Source organism: Pelodiscus sinensis, chromosome 1 (assembly GCF_049634645.1).
Source record: "Pelodiscus sinensis isolate JC-2024 chromosome 1, ASM4963464v1, whole genome shotgun sequence".
In the NCBI taxonomy this organism is placed as follows: domain Eukaryota; kingdom Metazoa; phylum Chordata; order Testudines; family Trionychidae; genus Pelodiscus; species Pelodiscus sinensis.
Genome location: NC_134711.1, coordinates 121,612,054 through 121,637,261, shown reverse-complemented (window position 1 = coordinate 121,637,261; position 25,208 = coordinate 121,612,054). Strand labels below are relative to the sequence as shown.

The window sequence follows — 25,208 nt, the reverse complement described above, 5'->3', positions numbered from 1 at the left end:
GCTGGAAGGGTTGCAGGTGCCTCCTTTCAACCGTGGGGGAGGAGGGCCGATGTAGGGGCTGGAGGGGGGCTGGCAAATCAAACCACTAACCCCTTCTTCCACCTCCCCCCACTTCTTTGCAACTCGCAGCCCCCTTCCTCCTGCCACACGCCCGGCGCGCACATATGTGCCCCCCCCCATTAGTGTGTGTGGGGGGGGGGGCGCTGTGTGTGTGTAGGGCGGGGCGGGGGCTGCCTGGCAGCAGCGGGGGGTAGAGGCGAGCGGGCTGCTCCGCGCTGAGCTGCTGCTGCATCGGGCCGCCGGCGCCGCATGACATCACCGCCGCCAGAGCCCATTCGCTGCCGCCCGGCCGCCTCGCCCAGCCCGCTGCGCCCCCCGCCCCCCGGCCGCGTGGGGGCTGCCGAGCCCGCTGCGCCGCCCGCCCAGCCCAGCCCAGCCCAGCCCCCGGCTCCGGGCCGCGCCTCCCCGGGGCCCCTGCGCGCCGGGCCCGCCCCTGGCAGGAAGGAGGATGGCGGAGAGCGAAGCCGAGACCCCCAGCACCCCGGGGGAGTTCGAGAGCAAATACTTCGAGTACAATGGCGTGCGGCTCCCCCCCTTCTGCCGGGGCAAGATGGAGGAGATCGCCAATTTCCCGGTGAGGGACAGTGATGTCTGGATTGTCACCTATCCCAAATCAGGTACAGACTGGTGCTCTCCGAGCGGCCTTCCCGGCCCCGCCCCGCCTCTGACTGCCCCGTGCGTGGGGAGGGCGCCCAGGGGGGCAAGGAAGGGGCGCCCGAGTTAGCCATGGCAGGTTTGTGAGTCCCCTGGGCACAGCGGAGGGGGCTGCCTCTTTCCCCGTTGAACCTGGGGGCTTGGGCTTTGACCAAGTTCCAGGCTCTGGTCCCTCCCTATGGCGTCTCTAACTGGGTAACATACGGGATAACCCAGCCTGAGGTGAGCACCATACCAAGCAGGAGCCATGCTATTTTATATCGGGTTGCCTCGCCTTAGCCGGCTCTGCACCGCAGAAGATGTGCACTCATGAGCCTACCTACATAAAGTACCTTGTATTGAATTGGGCATTGTCAACGTGTTGCACAAAGGTATGTAATGCAACAACAACTAAATGCTCAATTATACACGGAATTGTTTTGGCAATGGCTGTGGTGCTCAGTCAGCCTGTTAGAGACAAGAATTTGCTTTAGGATAGGACCTTTGATAGTCTAGGTGGATTTGAAATCACTTTGGAAAGCAATACATTAGGTCCTGGGATGATGGATTGCCCTCCTTCAAACATTCATTGACATCCATCAAAACCCATTGAAATTAAGGGGAGCTGTGGCCAGTACACTTTACTACTGGGTTGGGGAGAGTGATTGGGGAATATATGTCCCCTTTCCATGGGTTATTTGACTGCATAGAAAGTAAGGGACCAGTTACTGCTACCTTTCTTTTTGGAGCACCTTACTCCATTGACTCCAGCTGGACTGCAGGAGAAAGATACTAGTCAGTGAAAGCAAGTGTATCATAATCTGGCCCAAAAGAAATATATAACCTAGGGTACATGTTGAAGCAGCTGTAGTGACAGCACTCCATCACCACTCTCATTATGTTACAAGCCAGAGTATTCAGTGAGGACATGTGCATGGAGCTGTTTGGATAGAAAAAGAGAAAAATTATCTTTATTAATATTATATAAGTAGGTGTTTTTGCAGTAAACATGTCCTTCAGCTGTTTCAGTTTTAGTCTAGTATCTATGTTTTTAACAGTATGCTATTTTATTATTCTCTCCTTTTTCAAACAAGTGCATAGAATGATTAATATGGATACAGTGCTGCTGCCAAAAAGGCAGACAATATGGTAGCTTCATAACCCACTTGATAAAACTGGAAACAAACAGAAATGGATGGACTCTTTAATCACATTGGTGAATGACTTTTCCCCTGGTAATAAGATGATCTCTTCCTGGCAAATCCAAAGTCCATTGTACTGAGATAACAGATGTTAGCTCTTTCTGTACAATAGCAAAATCATGTTGTTTTACATGATGGGTAAAAAGATTACTGAGTGACTCCTTTCATTTGCCTATATATTTTTTCAACGTGTTTTTATGCTTCTCCAGATTTTCTTGATGTACCAGTGTAAAAAACCACAGAGTTCCATAATGAAAAATCCTGTTATCGTCCACTGGACTTCTAAGTGTCTTTTGCAGCTGCTGTTTCTTTATAGTTAACTAATAATGAGTCTTTTAATGATTCTGACCATTGTTTAGCAGATGTTTGCACTGTAGACAGACCAGTGGGCCAAAAATGCTAGGATTAGCAGCTGTCAGTGATTGCTTTTTAAGCTGTCTCTTTAAAAATCTGTGACTTGCAGAAAGCACTAAAAGTTCTACTTAATTATTTCAGCTTATTAAGGTTTCAGTTTTGTATGGTGTTACTGTTTCTGAACCTAAAGCAGTTCATTAGAAAACCCCATGTTGATTTATTTGGGTGAGACTTAAAATAAGCTTTACTACCCTGTGTCGCCCCATAATGCATATGAGAACAATATAAGGCGTCACGAGATAACTGGTTAGTCCCCATAACTTTAGCACCATGGAATCATAAGTAGTTATGTTTAGTAACCCAACTCACAATTATCATTATTGTTTTTAGAAGTAGTACCATTGTAGAGGCCCCAGTGAGAGCAGGGCCCCTTTGTGCTAAGTGTCATGTATACACAATGCCTTATTCTTACAGCATTTCACCTGCAGATCTTAAAGCACTTTACAAAGGAGATCAATATCATTATGTCCATTTTCACAGATTGGGAAACTGAGGCAGTGAGTGGCGAAGGAACTGGAATTGCCTATTTATGAGTATAAATTCAATTTTTTGGATATAGCGGAAACTTGGTGGAATGATTCCCATTATTGGAATGGTAAAATCTATGGTCATAACCTAGATAGGAAGCACTGTGTGGGCAAATGAGGGAGTGGCATTCTTTGTCAACAGTGGCACTACCTGTGTTTGAATCACTAATAACCAGAAGAAAATGAAAAAGTGACTTGCCCAAAGCAGAAATGGGGCTAGAACCCAGACCTTCTGACTTCCAATCCATACTACCACTTTCCCTCTTGCCATAAAAAGCATTGATAAAGACCTCACTGGTAATTAAAGCTGGAGCCCTGCAAATCTGTGGATTTGTGCTCTGTATCCATGATTAATTTTTGCGGCTATTGGATTAGATGCAGATACTACTAAAGGACTCTATTAGAGTGCCTGCCCCCTCTGTCCTGCCGGGTGCTTACTGGGGAACAGGATTGAGGCATTCCTGTGGAGGAGTGTGGTCAGGGCAGGGTGCTTGTCCCACTCCCTGGTAGGAGCATCTGGCAGAGCAGAGCAAGACAAGCACCCCTAGGACACCCACCCACCTAGATGGATGCTCCTCTTGAGAGCGAGGCACTGAGAGATTGCTTACTGCTGCTGAGATGGGGATGCAATTACACACAAAAGGCAGGGAGCGGATTGTGGATCTGATGCACATTGTTTTCAGCGGATGTGGATTAGTTGCAGATTCATATGTTTATGTCTGGAAAAGGCTCTAATTATAGCTAGTCAGACTTTTTAAATAAAAAATGTGGCCTTAAAAAAAAAAAAAGCAATTTCACACAAAATACTATCAACACTGTCAACATTTTTCATGAAAAATTTAGTGTCATTTTAATTTTTTCCCCCCCAAAAATTTGTTTATTTATTTATTTATTTATTGGGAAAATTTGTTTTTATTGTTTGTGTCTAGTGGTAATCACTCAAAAGAGAAAATAAACAACAACCAAATTAGTCAAATGACAGAGGTCAGTGCTTCCAGCTGTTATATTTCCACAGTCTCACGCTGCAGCCAGGTGACAGAAAGAGTTATTCTAGTTGTTCCTCATATGATTGTTGATTTGGCCAATAAAAGAAACACATGGCTACAAATCCATATTTCTTATGAGGGTCTGAATATGCATATTGGTAGACCAAAATTATTTAGCTTGTACAGAAATAATTTCACCTCACACAGGTTTGGTAATACAATACTGGACCTGTGATGGTGAGAGTACTTAGCAGTGGGTAGAGATTTTTGGGAGTTACCCAAGATAAAGGGTGCTATAACACAGTAGAAAAATTAATATATTAGTGGCCATGCTGGGTATAATGTAATAAACTGAAAAGAAAAAGATCCTACTTTAATGTGATTGCTACTGATAGCAGCCTAAATAAATACACTTTATCCCTAATTAAGTTATTTATTGGAGTCCGATGTTGGAACTAAAGTTCCGGAATCCCTGATCTTGGAAATAGTCAGGCATGCAGCCCAAAAGGCACATTTTTTCATATAGTTACAAGGGAACTACATGTTACTTCTGTAATGTTAATACCAGTCAGGCATCTTGCAGTCTTATTAAAGAAATGGGGTCACTAACATCTACCCTTATGTAACTCCATTGACTTCAGTGGAGGTATACCAAAGAGAAATGTGACCCTTTGCCGCTATGTTGTGCAGTAACTGAGAATGCAAAATGGAATATCATTCTGTATATGATTAAATAACTGGAATCTGCACAGCAGATTGCTTTACAGATGAGATAAGGTATATAATACTTTGCAGAAAGACTATTGTTATACTACAGCCTGTCAAAACTCATTGTGATACACTCACTCATTCAGTGTCCTTTTATGCTCCTGTCTCAGAAACATAAAATTACCATCTATAAATTTAATAAACTTTATTTCAAAATTAATAATGGGATTCTTGTGAGATATTTCAGCGGACACTATGCCTAGGGCCATATCCATTCCTGTGTAAACTCTATTAACTTCAGTGGAGTTAAATCAGGGATGCAGTTGGTCCCTAAAGTATGGTGTAGCTCACCTGTTTAGTCATCCAGCAGCTATGCTTCCATGATGCTAGTCAGCTGTACACCCTAACTGTATTAGAGCTATTTTTTGCCTCACTTTGAAGGTGTTATACAATGCCCATCTTGATGAGTATTGGTACGGCACCTATTCCAAATGACTGTGTATTTAACGTTCACGGGGCAAAACCTACACATTAATGCATTCCCCTCCCCCTTCACTTTTCAATATTGGTAGCCTGGGAAAGCAGGTTATTCAAGTGAATAAAGAAGCTGTCTTCCCAACTTGGCTGTTCTGCCAAATAATTAGCTAGAATTTTCTCTGGGAAAATGTCAGCATTGGGCAAATATCAGCATCAGGTTACTGCCCAAGTGGTCCATGCTTCTCTGCATTGTTATGGATACAAGTGGCAGTTGCTGTCACAATCAGATAATTCCTACATCATCTGTATTATTACAGCTTGAGCTTTTTTTCCTCCAACACTGGACTCTTTTTGTGGCCCCACAGTTAAGTTTATTCCCCAGGAACATGAAGGTTAGCCCTGCTCCTTCTGTTTAAATAAGCACCAACAGGACAGGACACTTACAAATAGCAAAGCCCTTCTTGAACTGAGCTGTAAGTTGCCTATGCTCCTTCATCAAATCCCTTCTCCTTGTCTCTGGCATGTATCTTTAAGAAATCAGCCTCTGAAGGTGGGAGAGATGAGCTAGTTACCCCTTAGTTTATTTACAAATATCTAAAAACAAAACCTTACAAATGAATCCTAGCGGGTTCCAGACTTCATTGCTTTTGTGCGATGAGTGCACTGTACGTGCCAGGAACTTTCTGGGATTCCTCTATTCTTCATGTAGTCCTTCAGGTGTCACTCTCCCATCTCCCTTCATTTCTGCAACTTCCCCACTCCCTCCTTTATAGCAAGGACTCTTTGTGTCCCTGTGATTGGGTGTCTGCCCTGTACTGGCCCTTTAAAGGTTGAAACCCAGCCTGGTTGAGGGCTGGGGCAGTGGAGCAAGTAGCTGTGGCAGATATTAGCCAATTAGGGCTCAGCTGAAGGCAATATCAATAAAGGCTGCTGAAGGGGAAGAAAGACTTACTCACTCTTGCTCCAGCAGTAGAGCAGGAGGGATCTAGTTGACAGGGAAGCTAGAGGCTTCCTGACACAGAGCTGGGCTGGGGAAAGGCAGGCAGAGTTGGGGAAGCTCTGGTCAGGCATGCCCTCAAGCTGCAGGGTCTGAGACAAGGCCTGAGGGTACTAGGGCTGCAGGGAGGGCAGCAGAAGGCAGCAGGTCCACACCCCTTTGGCAATGAGTGGCCATTTCAGACTGCAGTTTGTCCCTAGGGTAGAGGCTAGATGAAGACTGGCAGTAGGGTCACCTAGGCAAAGTGGGCATGGGGGTTGTGGAGTTCCCTGTGGGGGAGGACCCCAGAGTGTTGGGGCACTGCAGCAGGGTGGTACTCAGAGGGGAGGATGCCATAGTCTGGGAGGACGCAGGTCCTAACGTAAAACAGTAGAGGATAAAAGGTAACAGCAGGTGTGGCATCGGCTGATAGGGGGAGCTCTAGGGCTGAAATGAGCTGATTCCTTGAGTGACAAGCAGGAGGCGCTGCAGCGGTGAGTCAAACACTGTTACAGTCCTCCATTTACACCTTTGATACATTCCAGGGGCCCCATCTGCCGTCTCATTCCTCCATCCCTCCCACAGAACCCGTTGTGCCCTTTTCCCACCGTGGTGTGGACTCTGTACCCTTCCATCTCTGAAATACAGGGGTTGAGTGGATACAGAGAAATGCCCTCAGGTTCGGTGGGAGATCTTGCCACACTTTGCCAATGAAAATTATATGTTTATGTGGCGTAGCTAGAACAGGAAAACTAGATGGGACCCAGCATTTAGGTGGCTGGGCAATGATAATGGGGTGGCGAGATAGGACAGGAGGCCCTGGGGAGCGGAGCAGAAAGTAAGGGTGGGCCCACCTTCCCACAGCCCTGCTTACCACTCAGCAGACACCTGCAGGGGCTTGAGATCCACCCATCTCTCCCGACCCCAGCTTGATATCTATCAGCCTGGACCTGTCTCACTCTTGCTTGCATTGTACACAGTTTCCTTGGTCTCCAACCCCAGCACTGGCCCTCCTCAGAATACCACCCTCCCCCACAAGGTATGCTCCTGCTGGGCTAGCGCCAGCGCTGGAAAGTGCAGCAGCTGTTGGTGACAAGAGCAGGGGGAGGGAAGGGGAATGTGGCTGGGCTGATGGACACTGAGCCAGGATTGGAAGTCCCAGCCTGTGGATTTGGGAAGCTCTAGATCTAATTGGATGGGCCTGGAGGCTAAGTGAGTGGGCCACGACTCACTCAGGCCCACCCATGGCTACACTCCTACTGTACCCTTCTGGTCTCTGTTTCATGTTTCTTCTCAGATCATAAGCTTTTTGGGTAGGACTTGGATGTTTCTGTGGCACTTAACACAAGGGGGAATGAATGGAACCTCTGGTTGCTATTCATATAAATATTAAATAATAATGATATAATTGTACATGTAACGGTGCACAGTTGCATAGGACCAATCTTCCCATGAATCTGTGGTCTGTACACACTGACTCACCAACTAAAACATCACCTGCAATTACTCAATTACAGTCCTGTCTGATTAAGTGGTTAATATTTGTGCAGAGTTTAAAAGATCTTAAATATTATATTCCTGTATGAGTGGATCATTCTTTTCCTTACTTGCTCGTACACATTCTCTTGGTTGCTGCTTGGTATGTTGCACTTTTGCTCTGCCTCCTGGCTTGCTGCCTAACTGGCTAGTACATGCCAGCAGCCTTTGCATGACAGTAGTGATTGATAAGCACAAACACAATGGGAATGATTCTTTTCTCGCGTGCACCAGCTTAGCACTGGTATAACTCCACTGAGCGCCCTGATTTGCAGACATTAAATGAGAGGAGAGAGTCAGGCTGCTGGGAGGCATATGGAAATCTGGTTGGCTGGCCTGCCAGGAGCAGTATCTGACAAAGTGGGATGAGTCAGCCGAGGCTGCAGCAGACTGCAGTGTTTGTTCCTCGTGGTGGCAGTAGCAGCCCCAGTCTGGCCACAAATGAGACATGCTGTCAGAAAGACAGACTTGGAATCCAATGGTCTCCCCTGTCTGTCTGCTTTAGACCCTGTTCCTGAGCTCCCATTGTCTCTGCAGTGGTGAGAGTGATTGTCACCTGTTGTTTTTTTTCCTGTCTCTTGTACTGCTCTGACTCCATTGCCAGATAATTAGCCCATTTCTGCTATGTTCTGACTTTTTAAATTCTCCTTGAGTCTCCTGGGGTCCTGGTGTATGACTGGTGCTCCTAGGCACTATCACAATACCAAAGTAGTAAAAACTAATTATAATAATTGTAGACATTGGGAATTTTGCCCTTGATTTCAGGGGGAGCAAGATCAGACCCTAAGCTGGTCGAGCAGGAAGCATTGCTACTTGTAGATGAAGAATCAATTTACTTGGTGTCAGTATAGCGGTCCCTCTCTTCAGCATATCCCCTCAAACCAGCAAAGAGATGTGACAAGAACAGCTGATTGTCGGCACAGCACGGCGACCATTTTTATTTTAATGAAGTGGGGATTATTTAAATCCCCGCTTCTTTGACTATGCCGAGTAAACTACTTTACATGGCTCCGTTGACGGAGCCATGTAGTCTAGACGTACCCGATCTCTTTACCTTAACCTTATCATCGCTCCCCTTATAACAATTGTGTTGGGCCAGCAGACTGCCTCAGCCCATAATTCTTCAAGACTGAGATATGTACAAGCCTGGTGTGCTTCCCCTGCCCTACTGGCTGCCCTACTGGCTGTACTGCCCTACTGGAACTTCCCTTGTCGACTGCGCCGTGTCTAGACTGCCCTGCTGTGCCGGATCAGCTGATGGTCGGCACAGCGTGGTGGCCATTTTTATTTTATTGAAGTGGGGATTATTTATATCCCCACTTCTTTGACTGTGCCAGTAAACTACTTTACATGGCTCCGTCGATGGAGCCATATAGTCTAGACGTAGCCATCATGAAAGGAGCTGGTAGGATGTTAATTGGGTAGCTAATCAGAGCAGGGGTGGGGAATCTCAGGCTCCGGGGGCTAGATGTGGCGAGACTGAGGGCTCACCCCCAGCATTGGGGAGCCCGTGCTGGTGCTCCAGCCTCCCCGCCATCCCACCTCGGGGCTAAAGCACACAATATCTAATAGCCTGGGCCCCCCTAGGTTCTGGTGTATGAGGGAAGTGTAGGGGGTGTCTTCCTCCTCAGTCAGGAGCCATGTCTGTGAGGGCTTGTTTTTTTTGCTTTTCACTTGTGTGCAGCCCCTGACTGATTTTTCTATGGGTCAGCGACCCCCCCAACCCAAAAAAGGTTCCCCACCCCTGAATTAGGTAGATTTTGGTGTAATTGGTAAAACCTCTATCTACTATCTATTTGAGAGAGTTTGTGCATCTATCTGTCTGTGTGACTCTGTCCCGTCGTCTGCGAGTTCGTTTGTTCAAGAATTCCTAAAGAACTAGGGCCACCAAATTTGTTACATAGCTTCCTCTTCTCCTAACTTAAAGCAAGGTCAGGTTTTGATTGTGCCAGGACAGTGGGATGTGACTGGAATTCAGTTGTTTCTCATAAAATGGAAAAGAAGGACAGTTATATTTCAGGGACAGTTTTATTGTATAATGACCATAGGGGGAAGCAAAGGGCCAGAGATGGGGACCGGGACAGTTATTACCCCATTGGGCCAGCAGGGGGCAGGTCTGGAGAAAATGACAGCGATCTACTATAAATCTATATATCTACTATATATTTGAGTGTGTCTGTTTGTCAGTTGCCCAGCCGAGGGACATGCACCCCTTCCCCGGCTGTGCCAGCTGCAGCGGCCATGGACACGTGCTTCTCACCTGACCTCAAGCTGCTGAAGACTGCAACGAGAAAGGGCTAGGGTTGTCCTCTCTCACCAGAGCAGCCTGCATACTGAACGCTTGCAGCCCCACCCAGAGCAATGTTTTAACTGAAGAAAATCAAAACTTATTTAAGTTACAGTCTCAAGCAACACTGGGTAAATCTTCTAGTTATATAGAAAGTGAGAGCTAGTTCCAAACCCTGTATCCATCGCTCCCCCATTCCCAGTGGGAGAGATGGGCAGCAAATGAGATGTCAGATTCATCATTTAAAAGGCCGAGGGTTTCTGCCTCATGAAATTAGATCAATAGATAATAGTCCTGATTCAGCTTTTAGCTACACTGCTGTAAATGAGTATAAATTCATTTAAGCCAATGAAATGATATCAATTTGAAACAGGCAAGATTAGAATCAAGTTTAGCTCATCTCCTGTAAGTTATAAATGCAGTGGTAAAGATTCACCAGCATGCTCTGACTGCTTTGCAGTGCACTGATGATACAAAGCAGCCATAAACCCAGGCTAGCCAGCCAGTTAGAAGTCAGGTTTATGGCTGCTTTGTGTTGCCAGGGAGGCAAGAAGCAGCTGTAATGAACCATTGAAATTAGCTCATTCAGAGTGTCTACTGCTCAAACTTCCCTTAATGATGTTCCCGTCAGAACGTTGCTTGAATTATCATCACCTTCTGATTATAAGGAATATACAGTTCTGAGAAAATGATTGTTGCAAAAATCACACACACACACACACACACACACACACACACACACACATGAATAGGAGTGCAGGTATCTTGCAAACATTGAAATCACTTAAGACAACTCTTGTGGCATATGATTATAACTCTTTCTGGAAAAAGTACTGTTTGATACAAAAATGTTTTACCATTTTCTCCGTATATGATTCAATACAGTAATACTTATTGCTAGGTGATTGTGAAGTAGTGCCATGCCTGGAGGGGAGCAACATTTGTTAAATGTTTAAAATGCTGAGGTGCTTATTTCCTATTCTTTGCACATATGGCTCTTGCCTGTAGCGCTTCACACGGTGCTGTGGGTTCACTAGCTTCATGTTATTCATCCTCAAAAGTATATGCAAATGTACACCAGGGTGGGTAGGTTTTTGCTGATGACTTTCCTGAAGCAGATTCCAAACTGGGGCATGGAAATTCCCTTCTGACTACAAAAGGAAGCAGTATGAGTTTGAATGCCAAAAGAGCACGTTCAGAGCTGACCAGCATGATTCCTAGCACGTGGGAAATGACAGGTTTCTTAGCAAAGACTGTGAGAACTGCCTCAATGCAGGCTTCTATATTGGATGTGATAACATCTCCTGTCTTCTGATCCTCTGCTTGTGAGTTCCAGCACACACTGTGAGGCCATGATTAAGGGGGCCATGTTAAGGCTCTCTGTATACCAGAATAAAAACACTGATTCCATCTCCCTCAAATAAATGGTGCTGAATAAGGATGTAAGCGGTTAGTTGAGTAGTCAACTACCCGATAAACATTTGTTTATCGGGTAGTGGAGTTGCTTCCCCCTCTTGCCAGAGGGAGGAGGGAAGCAGGAATCAGTGCTGGAGGGAAGCCGGTTTAAAAGCTGGTTCCCCCCAGCACAGGCTCCATGGGGAGGCAGAAGCGCAGCGGGAGGCGGGACGTGAGCTGGGAATCAGCTGATTCAGTTAGTCTAATGTGCATCTGCAGGCAACGATATGTGATTTTTTATATGCCCAGAATATTCGAGGCGTTTTTTCATATATATAAGACAACAGATGCTGCCCTGAACAGTGTAGAGAGCATGTTTCCCCCACAGCTTGTTACTGTCCTGTTGAACTTCCCCTCATTGTGATGGCAGGTTTTCTGCCTTTTCAACATTGGTCCCTGATCCAACCTTCTAATATTAGGTGGTGTTTCTGAATTGCACTGAATCACAGAGGCAATGTTTTCACCAGAAGGAAGCCCTGGAGGGAGAGAAGTCTGGAAATGCCAGTAATTATTTGAAGAACTGGATTACCTGTAAACACAGTCCACTCTTTGGAAGTAGTAGGAAGGAATTTAATTTTTTCTTGAAGTTATTATGTAAACAGCAAAACAAATTTGAATTTTAGCTCATCTATTTATTGTTTTCATGTACCTTGCTTATATTGTTCTTTTTCTTTTCAGAGCCCCTTATGCTATTTTTCCCTAATTATTTTGATGACATAGGTCTTGTGTATATCTACACAATGGCAGAGTGTAACGTTTAGATAATTGAGACTGAAGGAGATGAGTTCCCTGCCATGCTCTGCCCCTCTTTGTGTCCCAGTTAACTACACACATGAAAATCTGAGTGACTGTTGATAGTAAAATACTTAGAAGAAGTACACCATATATACAGACAGTCCCCGGGTTACGTACAAGATAGGGACTGTAGGTTTGTTCTTAAGTTGAATTTGTATGTAAGTTGGAACTGGTACATATTGTAGGGGAAACTCTAGCCAAACATTTCTCCAGAGCTCAGTTTTATTCTCCCACACCTCACTTCCCTCAGTCCTTTATTCTCAAGCTGAGGTGTCTGCTGAGAAAAGCCGCTCCACGTCTCCCTGGTCTATTGGGGAGGGGGCGCTAGCTTCGCATCTCCCTGGTCTGCTGGGGGGAAGCAGCTAGTGCGGGGTTGCCTCACCCCGTTTGTAAGTAGGGATCCGATGTAAGTCGGATCCATGTAACCCGGGGACTGCCTGTACTTGAACATAAACCCATTCGTTTATAAGCTGACCCCCCAAACTTAGAGAAAAAATGGTAAAAAGTCACTGACCCGTTTATAAGCCGACTCCAGGGTAGACTTCCAGTCTCAGCTTGTCAGTGTGGGCTGATAGACGTGCAGGCTGCAGGCACAAAGCCTTTCAGCTCCCATTGGCTTCTGTTCGTTGTTCCCAGCCAGTGGGAGCTGAGAAGCTCCGTGCTTGTAGCCTGCATGTCCCTCAGACCCTGCTCCTTCCCACTCTCTGTGTGGTAGGCAGTGCTTTTTTGTGATGGTACTGCCTGGTACGCAGTACCGGCACCTCAAGTCAGAGCTCAACAACTTTTCCCCTGGAGTACTGGCACTATTTTTGTTTAAACAAACAAACAAAAAAAAGCACTGGCGGTAGACAAAGGCTGGCATTTGTAAAGCGGCAAATGTCAGATGGCTTCCTTTCCAGGTCTGCACAGTTGTAAAGTGGAATGAGCAGTTTCCACTCACAAAGGTTTAACAGTGGAAAATATTTGCCTCAGGAAGCAATGCGGGCTGAAAGATGTGCTGGCTGCTGGCACAGAGCCTCACTGGCAGCCAGTTTGTCCTTCAGCCTGTGTTGCTTCCCATGGCTCAGGAAGAACCTGTTCATAAGCCGATCCCCATCTTCACAGTGGGATTTTTTTCCAAAAAAATTCAGCTTATGAACGAGTATATACCATAATCACAATGCTCTTCAAATTTCCTAATTTCCTTATTATTTGACTGCATCTTTTGTTCCATTTTTGCTGGACTTTTACCCGTGTAAGGATAAAAATGATTTCTTCAAACACACGTTAATATGGATTTCCTGTTCAGATGGACCAGGCAAAATGGTATAAAAACTATATTAGACAACTATTTTCTAGACTGATTAATCTTGACTGAGAAACTAGTCTAGAAAATTATCTTCTGTCCTGGTTTAGCAGTGATTTTTACCTGGGTCACACTGACCAGGTCAACTATTTAATCTGTAATATTTACTTCCCTTCATCTAATTTCTAAAATACTATTAATCTGGTATCTAATTGCTGTAGTCCCAGGGGTATATTCTAAAGAGTGTAGTCCCAGGGGTATATTCTCTCTCCTTCTCTGGTTCAGCAGCAAAAAAGAAGTGAAAATCACCCACATCTTCCCAGTAGAGGAATTTCCTGTCAATGGCAAAGACCACAATTGGGGCTTTTATGCAGTGTTGCCAATTCTCACAGTTTTATCACAAGTCTTGTAATAGATGGCATTTATTCACAAAGCTGCGGTACTCAGGGAATTATGTGAGAATCTCCTCTCTCATTTACCAAAAGTTGTTTTTCTGTCCCTCGGGGTTGTGGTGAAAAGCTTGAAAATATGATCCCCATGAGACTTATAATTCAGAAAGCAAATGAAATGAAACCCAAATGTATTGTTTTTATAAATCTCATAATTTTAAAGCATAATTTAATGGGTTTTTGCTTGACTTCCTCTGCCACAATGCCTCGTACAGAGAGTGTGCTGAGGCTGGGAAAGGCCAAGCAAAAAGTGTGGCTGAAACACTCAGTGCTTCAGCTTTTCCTTGCGCGTTAGACCAGCTGTTGCTTTAACCTGCACCAAGGCTGAGGACAGATAATCAGGAAATAAATGAGAGAATAATGCCCCCCAATTTGCAGAGTTTAAAATCATGAGAACAGGAGTTCTGGCTGTTAGTTTTTCTAGTGTGCACAAAACTGAGGTGTGGATGGGTACTCTTTGCTGAGCTTCCTCTATTCCTCCAAGTGGTATTTATCACTACTTCTCCATTGCTGTATGAAACTGGGAAAGCCTTTTCAGCCAAACTCTTACCTGAGATGCACTTTAGCATAGGGCAGGGGTCGGCAGCCTTTTCAAACCAAAGAGCCAAACTACATTAAAATTCAGAACAAGTGGTCAACAAAGAGCTGTATCAGAGTTCCCGTTTGCATTACTGAAAACATACAACTTATTATTGATAATTGATATAATGATTAATAGCATAAATGAACCATTGTTCTCACAGACTTTACTCAATAGGACTTCTGCTGCTGCATCTTTTCATTCATTTCTTTGAAGTTTACATCATAACTGATCAAATCCAGCTTCATGCTGGATTCAGACTGTCTTCTGTCAATCTTACGGTAGGAAGTTGGAGATGTGGGGGTGCAGGAGTCTGGGTTGGAGAGTATGAGGGGCTCAGGGCAGTGGGTTTGGGTGTGTGGGTGGTGCAGGAGTGTTATGCAGGAGTCTGGGGTTGTGGGAGTGAAGGCCTCAGGGCTGGGGGTTCAGGTGTATGATGGTGTAATGGGTGGACAAATCCTGACATCCCTGCTGGAGGCCTTTCAGCACCCTGGCCAGCAACAGGAGCAGTAGAGAGGTCCTCTGAGTAGAACAGACTGGCTGCAGCAGGGGCTGCCAGTCTGTTCTACTCAATCAGACTGCAGCAGGCTGATATAAAAGGAGCTTCTAGGCCAGAGCCTGTTACAGACAGTCCCCGGGTTACGTACAAGATAGAGACTGTAGGTTTGTTCTTAAGTTGAATTTGTATGTAAGTCGGAACTGGTACATATTGTAGGGGAAACTCTAGCCAAACATTTCTCCAGAGCTCAGTTTTATTCTCCCACACCTCACTTCCCTCAGTCCTTTATTCTCAAGCTGAGGTGTCTGCTGAGAAAAGCCGCTCCACGTCTCCCTGGTCTGCTGGGGGAGGAGGAGACGCTAGCTTCGCGTCTCCCTGGTCTGCTGGGGGGAAGCAGCTAGTGCTGGGTTGCCTCACCCCATTTGTAAGTAGGGATCCGATGTAAGTCGGATCCATGTAACCCGGGGACTGCCTGTAGTTCTTTCCTGGAGCTCGACCCAGGTAGACCTCAGGACTGATTGGGGAACAGTAGCACTCTGGACAGGTCCGAGTGGGAGCTGGGCATCATACCTGGTCAGAGCCAGGTCCTGCAGCCGAGCGCTAGCCAAGAAGCCAAAGACAACCCTGCAGAACCCCAGACAAGAGGAACTCAACCACAAGGGCCTAGAGCAGTGGTTCCCAAACTTTTTTGCATCACACCCCCCTTTTTGATTTTTGAAAAACCCTTACGCTCCCCCCCCCCCAAATAGCAGCAAAACTTGTTTAGCAAAAAAGGAACTGAACAGGGCAGCAAAACTTGATTGGGGGGGGAGGGGAGGAGGCTGGATCGCCTCATACCCCCCCAGTTTGGGAACCCATGACCTACAGAAAGGGCTGGGTGGGACAGCGTCCCGGGAAAGTGGTCCAGGGATGTGACAGCAACTAAGTACTTTGAAACTCAGTGGGTAACTGCTACTTATAGGGTCCCTGGCCCGAGACCCAGAAGAGTGGGCGGGCTTGGGTCTCCCACAATACCCCTGCAAGCCTCACCTGGGGGGATGTAAAGAAAAGGCCTGATCTCCAGCCATTTGGTTGATGCTGCCTCACCCGCAGACAGGTGAGTAGAGACTCTAAGGCTATGTCTACACTCGCGGCTTCTTGTGGCAGAAATATGCAAATGAGGCTAAGCGTGGAATATCATGGAGCCTCATTTGCATACCTAATGAGCCACCATTTTAGCAGAAGAGGCACTTGCACCAGAAGGAGCTGTCTACACTGCCCCTTCTTGTGCAAGAAAACCCCTCTTGCACAATGCCGTTATGCTGATTATTTTTAGGAATAACGGCATTGCACAAGAGGGTTTTTCTTGTGCAAGAAAGGGCAGTGTAGACAGCTCCTTCTGGCGCAAGTGCCTCTTCAGCTAAAATGGCGGCTCATTAGGTATGCAAATGAGGCTCCGCGATATTCCAAGCATAGCCTCATTTGCATATTTCTGCCGCAAGAAGCCGCGAGTGTAGACATAGTAGCCTAAACCTCCCTTCAGCCATCAAGGGGCACTCGCATGAAGGGTGGACCCCATTACAGATGGGCTCAGGGTTGGTGGGGGAAAGGTGCAGGCCAGATGGGGGCTGGGCCCCAATTGGGGGCTTGTTGGCCAGGCTTCATTTTTAAATAAAGTAAAGTATTATGTCCAACACAAAAGGTTTCAACATTGACTTTATTTATGGCAGGAGTGGGGAACCTTTTTTGGGTCAGGAGCCACTGAATTTGGGTGAAGGAGGCAGTTGTGAGCTGAAGCATGAGATTGGGGTGCAAGTGTTTGGATTGTGACCTAGGGCAGGAGGGGATTGTGATCTGGGGAAGAAAATTGGGGTGCAAGATCTGGGAGGGAGTATAGGCTCAGGAGGGGGATAGAGGGCTTGGCTTAAGTGGAATAGGGGGTAGGAGTCGGGGGGGGGGGCGGGGCAGAGGGCTGGGGTGTTAGAGGCAGGCTCTGCCCGGCAGACTTACCAGTGAGAGTCTAGGCCAGCAACCCAGCACATTTCTCAGGAGCCTTCCCTGCCCACTCCTACAGGCGGAATATCTGTACTGGAAAGCAGAATCTGGCTCACTGGCTTTCTTTTTAAAATAAAAGTGAAATAACTGAAAACACCATTTAAATTGGTCATTCAACACTACCTTAACCAAACAAGGGGCCCTTCACCAGTAAATCAGATTGTAAATTAGATTGTATCCTGAAAAGGACACTGAAATACCTTGAGACAACCTGCTTGAGGACCAAAAAAACCACCAAAAATTAACTGACTGTGCACCCTTAGTTGTCATCTGCCACCTCACACTGGAACCTATGTGGTGCATCATTAAGCAGTTACAACCCATACTCAGTGCGGCCCATACCCTGAGAGAAATCTCACACCACCACTTTTGACTTTTAAACAATCCTTCAACCTTGTCAAGCTCATCAGAAACAAGCTCCACACAGACCAAGACACTGCAATTCAAAGTGGCACCAGACTTGTCTGCAGTGAGAGATGCAACTTCTGCAGACCTATATATCTCCACTGCTACAATGATAATACCCACTACAATGCACCTGTCAAGATCCATAGGTCCTATACACATCTGTCATGACATGTGGAACCTCATCCAGTGCAATAAATGCCCCAGTAATGTGTGTGGGTGAAATGAAACCATTAATATGGTCTCTAACTAGCTCACACAGATGAACCATAACAAACAAAACCACCCTACCACCTGTGGATGAACACTTTTCACAGAATGATCACTCCATATCCGACCACTCTGTTCTCCGCCTCGAAACCTGCACAACATGTTCAAAAGATGAGCCTGGGAGCTTCAATTCGTAACTTTGCTGGACACTAAAAATCAAGACACTGGATTTATGACTCATTACATCATTCTATAACCCGTTCACTCTCCTTTGTCCAACAGCTGAAGAGGTGTTAATTCCTCTTTTCACCTTGAATTGTCTTTCACAACATCTGTTAACTTCCCTATTTAGCATAGTTACCTTAGCTATGATACACGATGACACCTGGCCCAAAGAAGAACTCTGTGGAAGCTCAAAATCTTGTCACTCTCACCATAGATGTTCATTCAATAAAAAGATATTATCTCACCCACCTTGTATCTGAAATTAAGCATTTATCATATTTGTTAAAGTTGGTCTGATAGTTAAGATACTAGCCTTGGCTAAAGGAAGATGTAGTTTCAGTTTTCCGCTCTTTCACAACCTTCCTGTTCAAGACTCTTTGTCTTGAATTTTAAAGTGATTAATTTTTTAGTGTCCAAGTTATGTCACTGTAAATGTGTCTGGTTTTCAGACAATGAGTGTGCAGCACTCCCGAAGAAATAGGGAAATATTGCATCCACTACAGCTTTATTTTATTGTTAGGCCAAACTATTTAACACAGGATTCACAAGCCCTTATGCAGTGTTACCTTTGTTCTTTCAGGCAAACTCCCATTGCTTGAACATTTGGGAGGAAAGGAAAATCTGCTTGCAAGCAATTAATAGAACTGTGCAGATAAATTGTTTACAGCATTTGCTGTTAGTTTATAATAGCTTTAGAATCTCTCATTTTAATAAGCACTTACATTTATTGAAGCTATAAAAAAATCTGAGTTTTAATGTTACCATTGCATTATATTAGCTGAAATCTGACCAAGCATTACTGGATCAATAGAGACAAGACAAACAGGCTGTACTGGGTAACTGCTAATGTTAACATTATGAATCCCTTGAAAAAATATGCCTAGCTTTATTGTATTTTTTCCATAACATTTCCCAAAATGGGGGTTAAGAAAGGAACATATCAAGAGTTTCAGGACTGCTTTGTCCCTTATGTGATTTGGAGGGAAACAAAGTTATGGAAAATGCTACAGTTAGCTCTCTGGGGAGGAAAGAAGATAAAAGATGTTTCTCTTCTTTACAGCTGCTGTTTTTCCCTTCCACAAAAATGTATGCAGCTCGATGGCCATATTGGAAAAAGAGAGACTGGCTAGAGAACAGTGGGAGGAGCCATGGTACAGCTGCTCTCAAATATATTTTCACTATCTTACAGGCTACATCTACACTGCAAGCTTTTTGTGCACAACCAGCTGTTTTTGCGCAAAAACGCATGGAGCATTCACACCTCAAATGCACTTTTGTGCAAGTAAATCAATTGTTAAACAGCAGAACAGAGCACTTTTGCCGGTGTAGGTAAACCTCCTTTTACAAGGAATAACTCCTTTTTGCGCTAAAGCTATTGCTCAAAAAGGCAAGTGTGGATGCGCAAGAAACCCCTATGGGAAAAAGCACAGGTGCTCTGATGGCCGTTCTGTGAATGGCCATCAGAGCTTTCTTGCGCAAGAGCGTCCATGCAATGTGGACGCTCTTTTGCACAAAAGCACATCGCTTTTGCGATGTGCTTTAAGGTGTGGACGTGCTCTTGCGCAATACGTTTTTGCGTAAAAACTCTTGAGCAAAAGGCTTCTTGCACAAGAAGCCTGCAGGGTAGATGTAGCCACACAGATTAAATTCTGTCTTTAAAAAAAATGAAATCGCATGAAGCATTCTTGAAACATAATTAACATCAGCATTCTGTGACTCCCTCTGGAGTGGATCACAGTGTGCGCCCAGTTAGCAATGGCAGCATGGCTTTAAGCTAGTTGTGTTGCTGTTTCTGGGGTGCTGGTTTGGAAAGGATCATGACTAAGGGAGGATTGCCTTGGGAAGCCATGGCTAGGGTTTCTTGTAGATCCCTAGTTGCTGGTCTGCTGGCTTGTTGCAGGGTTACAAAAAAACAATGGTGATGTGCAAGCTTGGGCTAGAGCATGGATTCAGAAACCCACCCTGACCCATGCGCAACAGCCAGAAGGGAGAGTACATCCCCACTGCCAAACTTTAAAATGGCTGTGATTGTGGCTTATTTTCTACCTCTTAGGGTATATCTACACTGCAATACTATTTTGAAATAACTTAGTCCGTGTCTACGCAGCAGGCAGTTATTTCGAAATTGCATGAAAATACTGTGAAGCTGGAGGACTTCTTACTCTGACTCCTGTAACCCTTATTGTATGAGGAGTAAGGGAAGTGGGAGGTAGAGTGCTCTGTTTCGAAATAAATGCTGTGTAGAGGCTCCCAATTTCGAAGTAATTACGCAATTGACGTAGCTCAATTTGTGTAGCTTATTTCAAGTAAAGCCCTGTAGTGTAGACCAGTGTTTCTCAACCAGTGGTACGAGTACCCTCAGGGGTACTCGAGAAGTTTGTGTGATACATCAACACAACTGAAATTTGGGGAAAACTGAATTTTTGTTTTAAGTTTTACAGCACTTTATTATTTTTGTACTTTTTACTCCCAGAAATTTCATCGCCCTCCCGGCTATGATTAGGTTGTTTAAACAAATGTGTTGCAATGGTAGAAAAAATGTTTGCGTGTCTGAAAACTGTAGGTACTGGGGCTATTTATTTATTATTTTTTAAAGGGGTACTTTATTAAAAAAAAAAAAAAAGTTGAGAAACACTGGTATGGATGCACCCTATCTGTGCTGGTACTCAGGAGGAGAATATAGGTTCTGCTAGAATTTGTATGAGCTGCCTAGAAAGCCACAGTTCAATAGCTGCACATTTCCCTTGGAATATAAGTTGGAACTAAAGAGAGCAGGTCAGTGAGGACTATTTAAAGAACAGTGTGCTGCAGTATCCCAGATACTGGCTGACTATTGGCTTTGATGTAATTGGTGTTGAATAAAATATAGATGTAGTGCAAGTCCATTGGAGCATATGATCTTGCAGCTGACAGTCTTCCTCCAGGATGTAATGTTGGTTTTCAGACAGCTGCTGGATGGGGGAAGGATGGCTGAAGTGGGTATTAATATCCAGTACACATAGTGTCTCGTTCCTAAAGGCTAAGAGATTCTCTGTCACTGAGTATTGACACTGTATACAAAACCATGAGTGAAACTCACAGTGCTAGTGGGAAAAGATGTTTTATAACCCAGCAGATACAAATGGTCCATCCAGTTGCACCTAAGGAAACCTTTGTGGTGCGTACACATTTGCTTTCCTAATGGCCCCTTTCTTTCATTGCACCAAGGGAAGGATATGAGTAATACTGCAGTTGCCCTAAGTTATGGCTGGGAATTGACCCTCCATGTATCAGGGGCCCAGAACTACACAGTGCAAAGGTGAGATTTGTATCATCTTTGCAATTATTTCCCTCTCCCAGCCCTCTGCTTTATCCTTAAAAAAAAAAAAAAATCTCATGGGGTATTCCTTGCTCATAGTCTAGGAACTGATCCTCCTTTACCAAAAGATCTGGCCAAGTTTTCCTGTAGATTAGGATTCTTACAGGAAATTGAGATTCAGTCAGAGCTATGCACCTAATTCCTTTAGTCTCCTGTGGAAATCCCAGCCTTCACTATTTCTGGAATTTTAGCAGATTATTACTCGAACTTCCTCTACTTGACCTGGTTTTCCTCTTACATCTGTACACACAGCAGATTAAACCATAAATTCTATACTAAAATATTTAAAAATATGCTATTAACTTTGTTTTGTGAATACAATAAATTCTAAATATGTAAGGAAGTTTTTGGTTTTATATAAATACTAGAAGACTTACCTGGAGTTGCTTGAGCCCCTGGAGGGCAGGAGGCTGAGCGTGTGAAGAGTGCAGGAGTCAGGGCCTAGCGATATGCGGGGGCTTCAGTGCAGAAGGCTGGGAGGATTGGGGTGGAGGAGTCAGGGTTGAGGGGATGAAGAGCTCACAGCAGGAGGCTGGGGGATGAGGAGCTGCTCAGGACAGATGGTGGGGAACACAGTGCGGGGGTGTGTGTGCAGACATCAGGGCAGGGGGTTAGGAGGTGTGGGGAGGCTCCAGGGAGAGATTGGGGGATTCAGGACAGGGGATGGGATGGCCGGCAGCTGCTCTCTGGGCCTGGGGCACTTGCTGCTCCTCTGTGACCATTTATCAGTATAACTGACCCTGCTATCACGTCCCTTCCTTTCTGTTTAATGAGAAACAATCTCATTCCATGAACATCCCATTGTGGCGATAGAACAGAGCAGCAGCTCCCAGCCAGCTAGGGGAGAAAAAAGAGCCTGCTTTCTTTATAGTGCCTGTTGAGCCAGGTCAGGGCTCAGAAGATATGGGGAAACAGCTTTGGGTTGTTGCGGGGGTGAGACAGGGGCTTATAAGGACTAGTGGGGGAGGACAGACTGAGGCTGAGTGGGAGTGGAGGCACAAGGTCGAGTGGGAGTGGAGGCACAAGATCAAGTGGCAAGGGAGGTGCAGGGCCATATGGGGGCAGAAAGGGGGTGCAGCACTCTCATGGGAATTGGTGTCTAAGTGGGAGTGGAGGGACATGTGGATAGGGGTGCAAAGACACATGGGGAGAGGGGCAGATGAGCCTGATTGAATGGGAGTGGCTAGGAGTCAACTATGGTCTTCATGTGGAAAGCTCCCTAAGAATCCCTCCTCGCACTCTGAACCCCCTCCAAAAAAAAACCCACCCCCATTTCATATTTTTCCACTCATATCCAACAGTCCTTTCAAGAACACACCCACGCTCCTTCCCAGCGGTTGCTTTCCTCTCCCTCAGCTTCTCCAGTACCACATCTTCCTCAAGCCTTTGTGCTGCTTCTGATGGATGCAGGCAATATGGTTCTGTATTGTAGTTTAAATTAATTATTACTTAGTGTTGTATTAATATGCCTAGTAAGGAATCTGTTTCTCAAAAAACGTTTCCTGAATTTCTTTGTTTGTGCTGTTACGGACATCCTTGCTGACAGATATTTTAAAATAAAACTACCAAAAATAATTGAAACTGATGTGATTATATTGTGTTATTCTGACAAATACCACATGTGGATGCAGAATTTGAAAAAAATTGTGCATAGAATTTTTAATATTTCCGTGCAGAATTCCCCCAGGAGTAGTACCTGAGAGTGTTTGGGTGTGAAGAGGAAAGGGATTGCTAGATGAGAGCTGAAGGAGAGGAAGCCGAAAGCCCAGAGAATATGAGTGAGACTGGGGCCCACCATCTGGAAAAGTAAAATGAAAAACAGCAAAATGTTAGACTGAAAGAAGCATGGTTTAGCATTCTTAATGTAAACCTGGGGGCTAGAAACATCTGAGTTTTATGGTTGGCTGGCGACAAACTACTCAACCTCTTTATCTGCATTTTTTTCATTTGTGAGACTGGGTCAAGTATGCCATAAAGACAGTTGGGCTATGTCTACACTGGTGGGTTCTTGCGCAAGAACTCTTGCACAAGAACACATCCACACGGCCATGTGCTTTTGCACAGGAGCATCCATGGCAGTGTGGACGCTCTCTTGCGCAAGAAAGCTCTGATGGCCATTTTAGCCATAGGACTTTCTTGCGCAAGAAACCCCTGCCAAGCATCCATACTGCCCTCTTGCACAAGAGCTCTTGCACAAAAGGGCTTACACTTGTTAGAAAAGAGCGTAGCTCTTGCGCAGGAAGCCCTGTCATCCAACACTGTACTGTAAATCTTCTTGAGCAAGAGCGGGCGGGCAGTGTGGACACTCTGCGGGTTCTTGCACAAGAACCCACCAGTGTAGACATAGCCTTGGTGTGTGAAGAGTGGTATGAAGATAAATAGTACTGTCAACTGATCTATGAAAAAGACCTTTGATTCACTTTCTCATTTTTATCTTAAGCACTGTTATGCGTCTGCAGTGCACACGATCACTACCCTCCTGTGGTATCTAGAACAATCTCTCTAAGCAGCTAACTACTTCTCCTACATTTCTTGCAGAATCCAAGTAGACAATCTGAGGGCCTGTGAGTTGCTAAGTGCATATTTTTTTCTACTTAGAGGGGGATGGAAAGCCCATATAATGCATGGGGGGGGGGGGGGCAGAAAACACTGACTTTAAAAAAAAAATCAGATTTCCCTTTTCATTGTTCCATAGTAGAGTGTAGTTTGCAGACACATCCCATCAAGAAACAGGCAGGAAACATAACTTCCTACACTAGTGGATGGCACAAGATCTATATAGAACTCGAGTGCTATGATGGCTAAGTGGCTTGTTGGTCCTCTTCTCCCATAGCAACATGTCGGACGAGCCATTTCCAGTGGCTGTTTCTCCTTGTGGCTATACAACAGCAGCACCAGATGGTACCTAATGGGAGGTATTTTCCTTGAGTTACCTGATTGGTTAACCACAAGGTTAACAGGTAGCATATTGCAGACTTTAAGCTTCTATCTGTCCCTGTCACCAACCCCACATGTGGCTCTTTGGCCAGTTGAGTGTGGCTAGTTCACTATAGCAGTAGCCACTATTGTGGCTATTGTTTCAGAACTGGTTGCACACTATGGCTCTAGTGTTAATGTTTGTCCCCGAACCGGTATGCATTTTCTTCTTACGGACTGAGGTGGCTGATCAGGCTGTCTCTTGATGTAAATGTTTAAGGAGAAGTGTAGTGCTGGTGGAGTAAGAAGGACTAATACTGAAGTGCCACATATATGTTAATTTTAATAACTAAAGCTACCTGTTCTGCTTTAGAGTGGAGAATGGATTGAAGAGTTCGAAGGGATGAGACTGGTCTCTGACATGGGTGTTCATAATATAAAAGGAGCTTCTTGTGAGTTACTCTAATTACCCTGAACTCAGCTGACAGTAGGAATGTGAAAGGTTAACTGGCAAGCATTGCCCTTAACAGGTAATGCTTCCCAGTTCTGGTTAACCAGTGGGGGCTGGAGCAGCTCCCCGCCTGCCGGGCACAGGGGGCTGCTCCACTGCCACATCAAGGGCTGCTCTGGTCATCCTGTTAACCAATTAAAGAGGTCAGGTATGTGTGTGGGGGGGAAGTGCTACAGCCCAGCTGTGGTGGGCCGGGGTGCAGGTCAGCCTGGAATACCCCCCTCTCGTGTCAGCCCAGAATACCTCCCCCTCTCCCGTGTCCAGGTCAGCCCGGAATACCCCCCTCTCCCGTGTCTAATACCGATTTTATCCCTACTTGGCAAGAAAATAGGTTAAATGGGTCTCATCATAAGTCTTAACGTTTACTGGACTCGTTCTGGAAAGCAGCTCCCAGATATGTGTGTCCCAGGCTGTGGTTTCATGCCACCTGAATTCCTGTATGTACTAAACATTCTCTTAAAGTACAGCACTGTTGGTTTGAGATTTTTTTTTTCACCTAATTTGGGATTAAAAAATCCTCACTGAAAATTAACTAATTTTCCTGCTACATTGAAAATGACAGGTTCCGTTCTGTTTGATAAAACACCAGAAGATAAGGTTTAAGGGCATCCAGTTTTGCAATTTTCAGACACCATTACAGATGAGACACTCTGAGGTTAGAATTGAAAGAGGAAGGACCA

General features: G+C 45.3%; 1 protein-coding gene across 5 annotated transcripts in view; it reads left to right on the top strand.

Moving 5' to 3' along the window:
- The first annotated feature begins 254 nt into the window (after positions 1 to 254).
- Positions 255 to 25,208, top strand: part of SULT4A1 (sulfotransferase family 4A member 1) — a 41,420-nt gene continuing 16,466 nt past the window's right edge. Inside the window, exon 1 of one of the 5 annotated variants that reach the window (XM_075899566.1) lies at positions 255 to 634. In XM_075899566.1, the coding sequence (XP_075755681.1) occupies positions 310 to 634 (325 nt within the window). In that variant the 5' untranslated portion in view covers positions 255 to 309. Of the gene's footprint in view, positions 678 to 25,208 lie in introns of all 5 variants that reach the window. The other 4 variants (XM_075899573.1, XR_012896173.1, XM_006127724.4 and 1 more) reach the window with 4 other exon arrangements.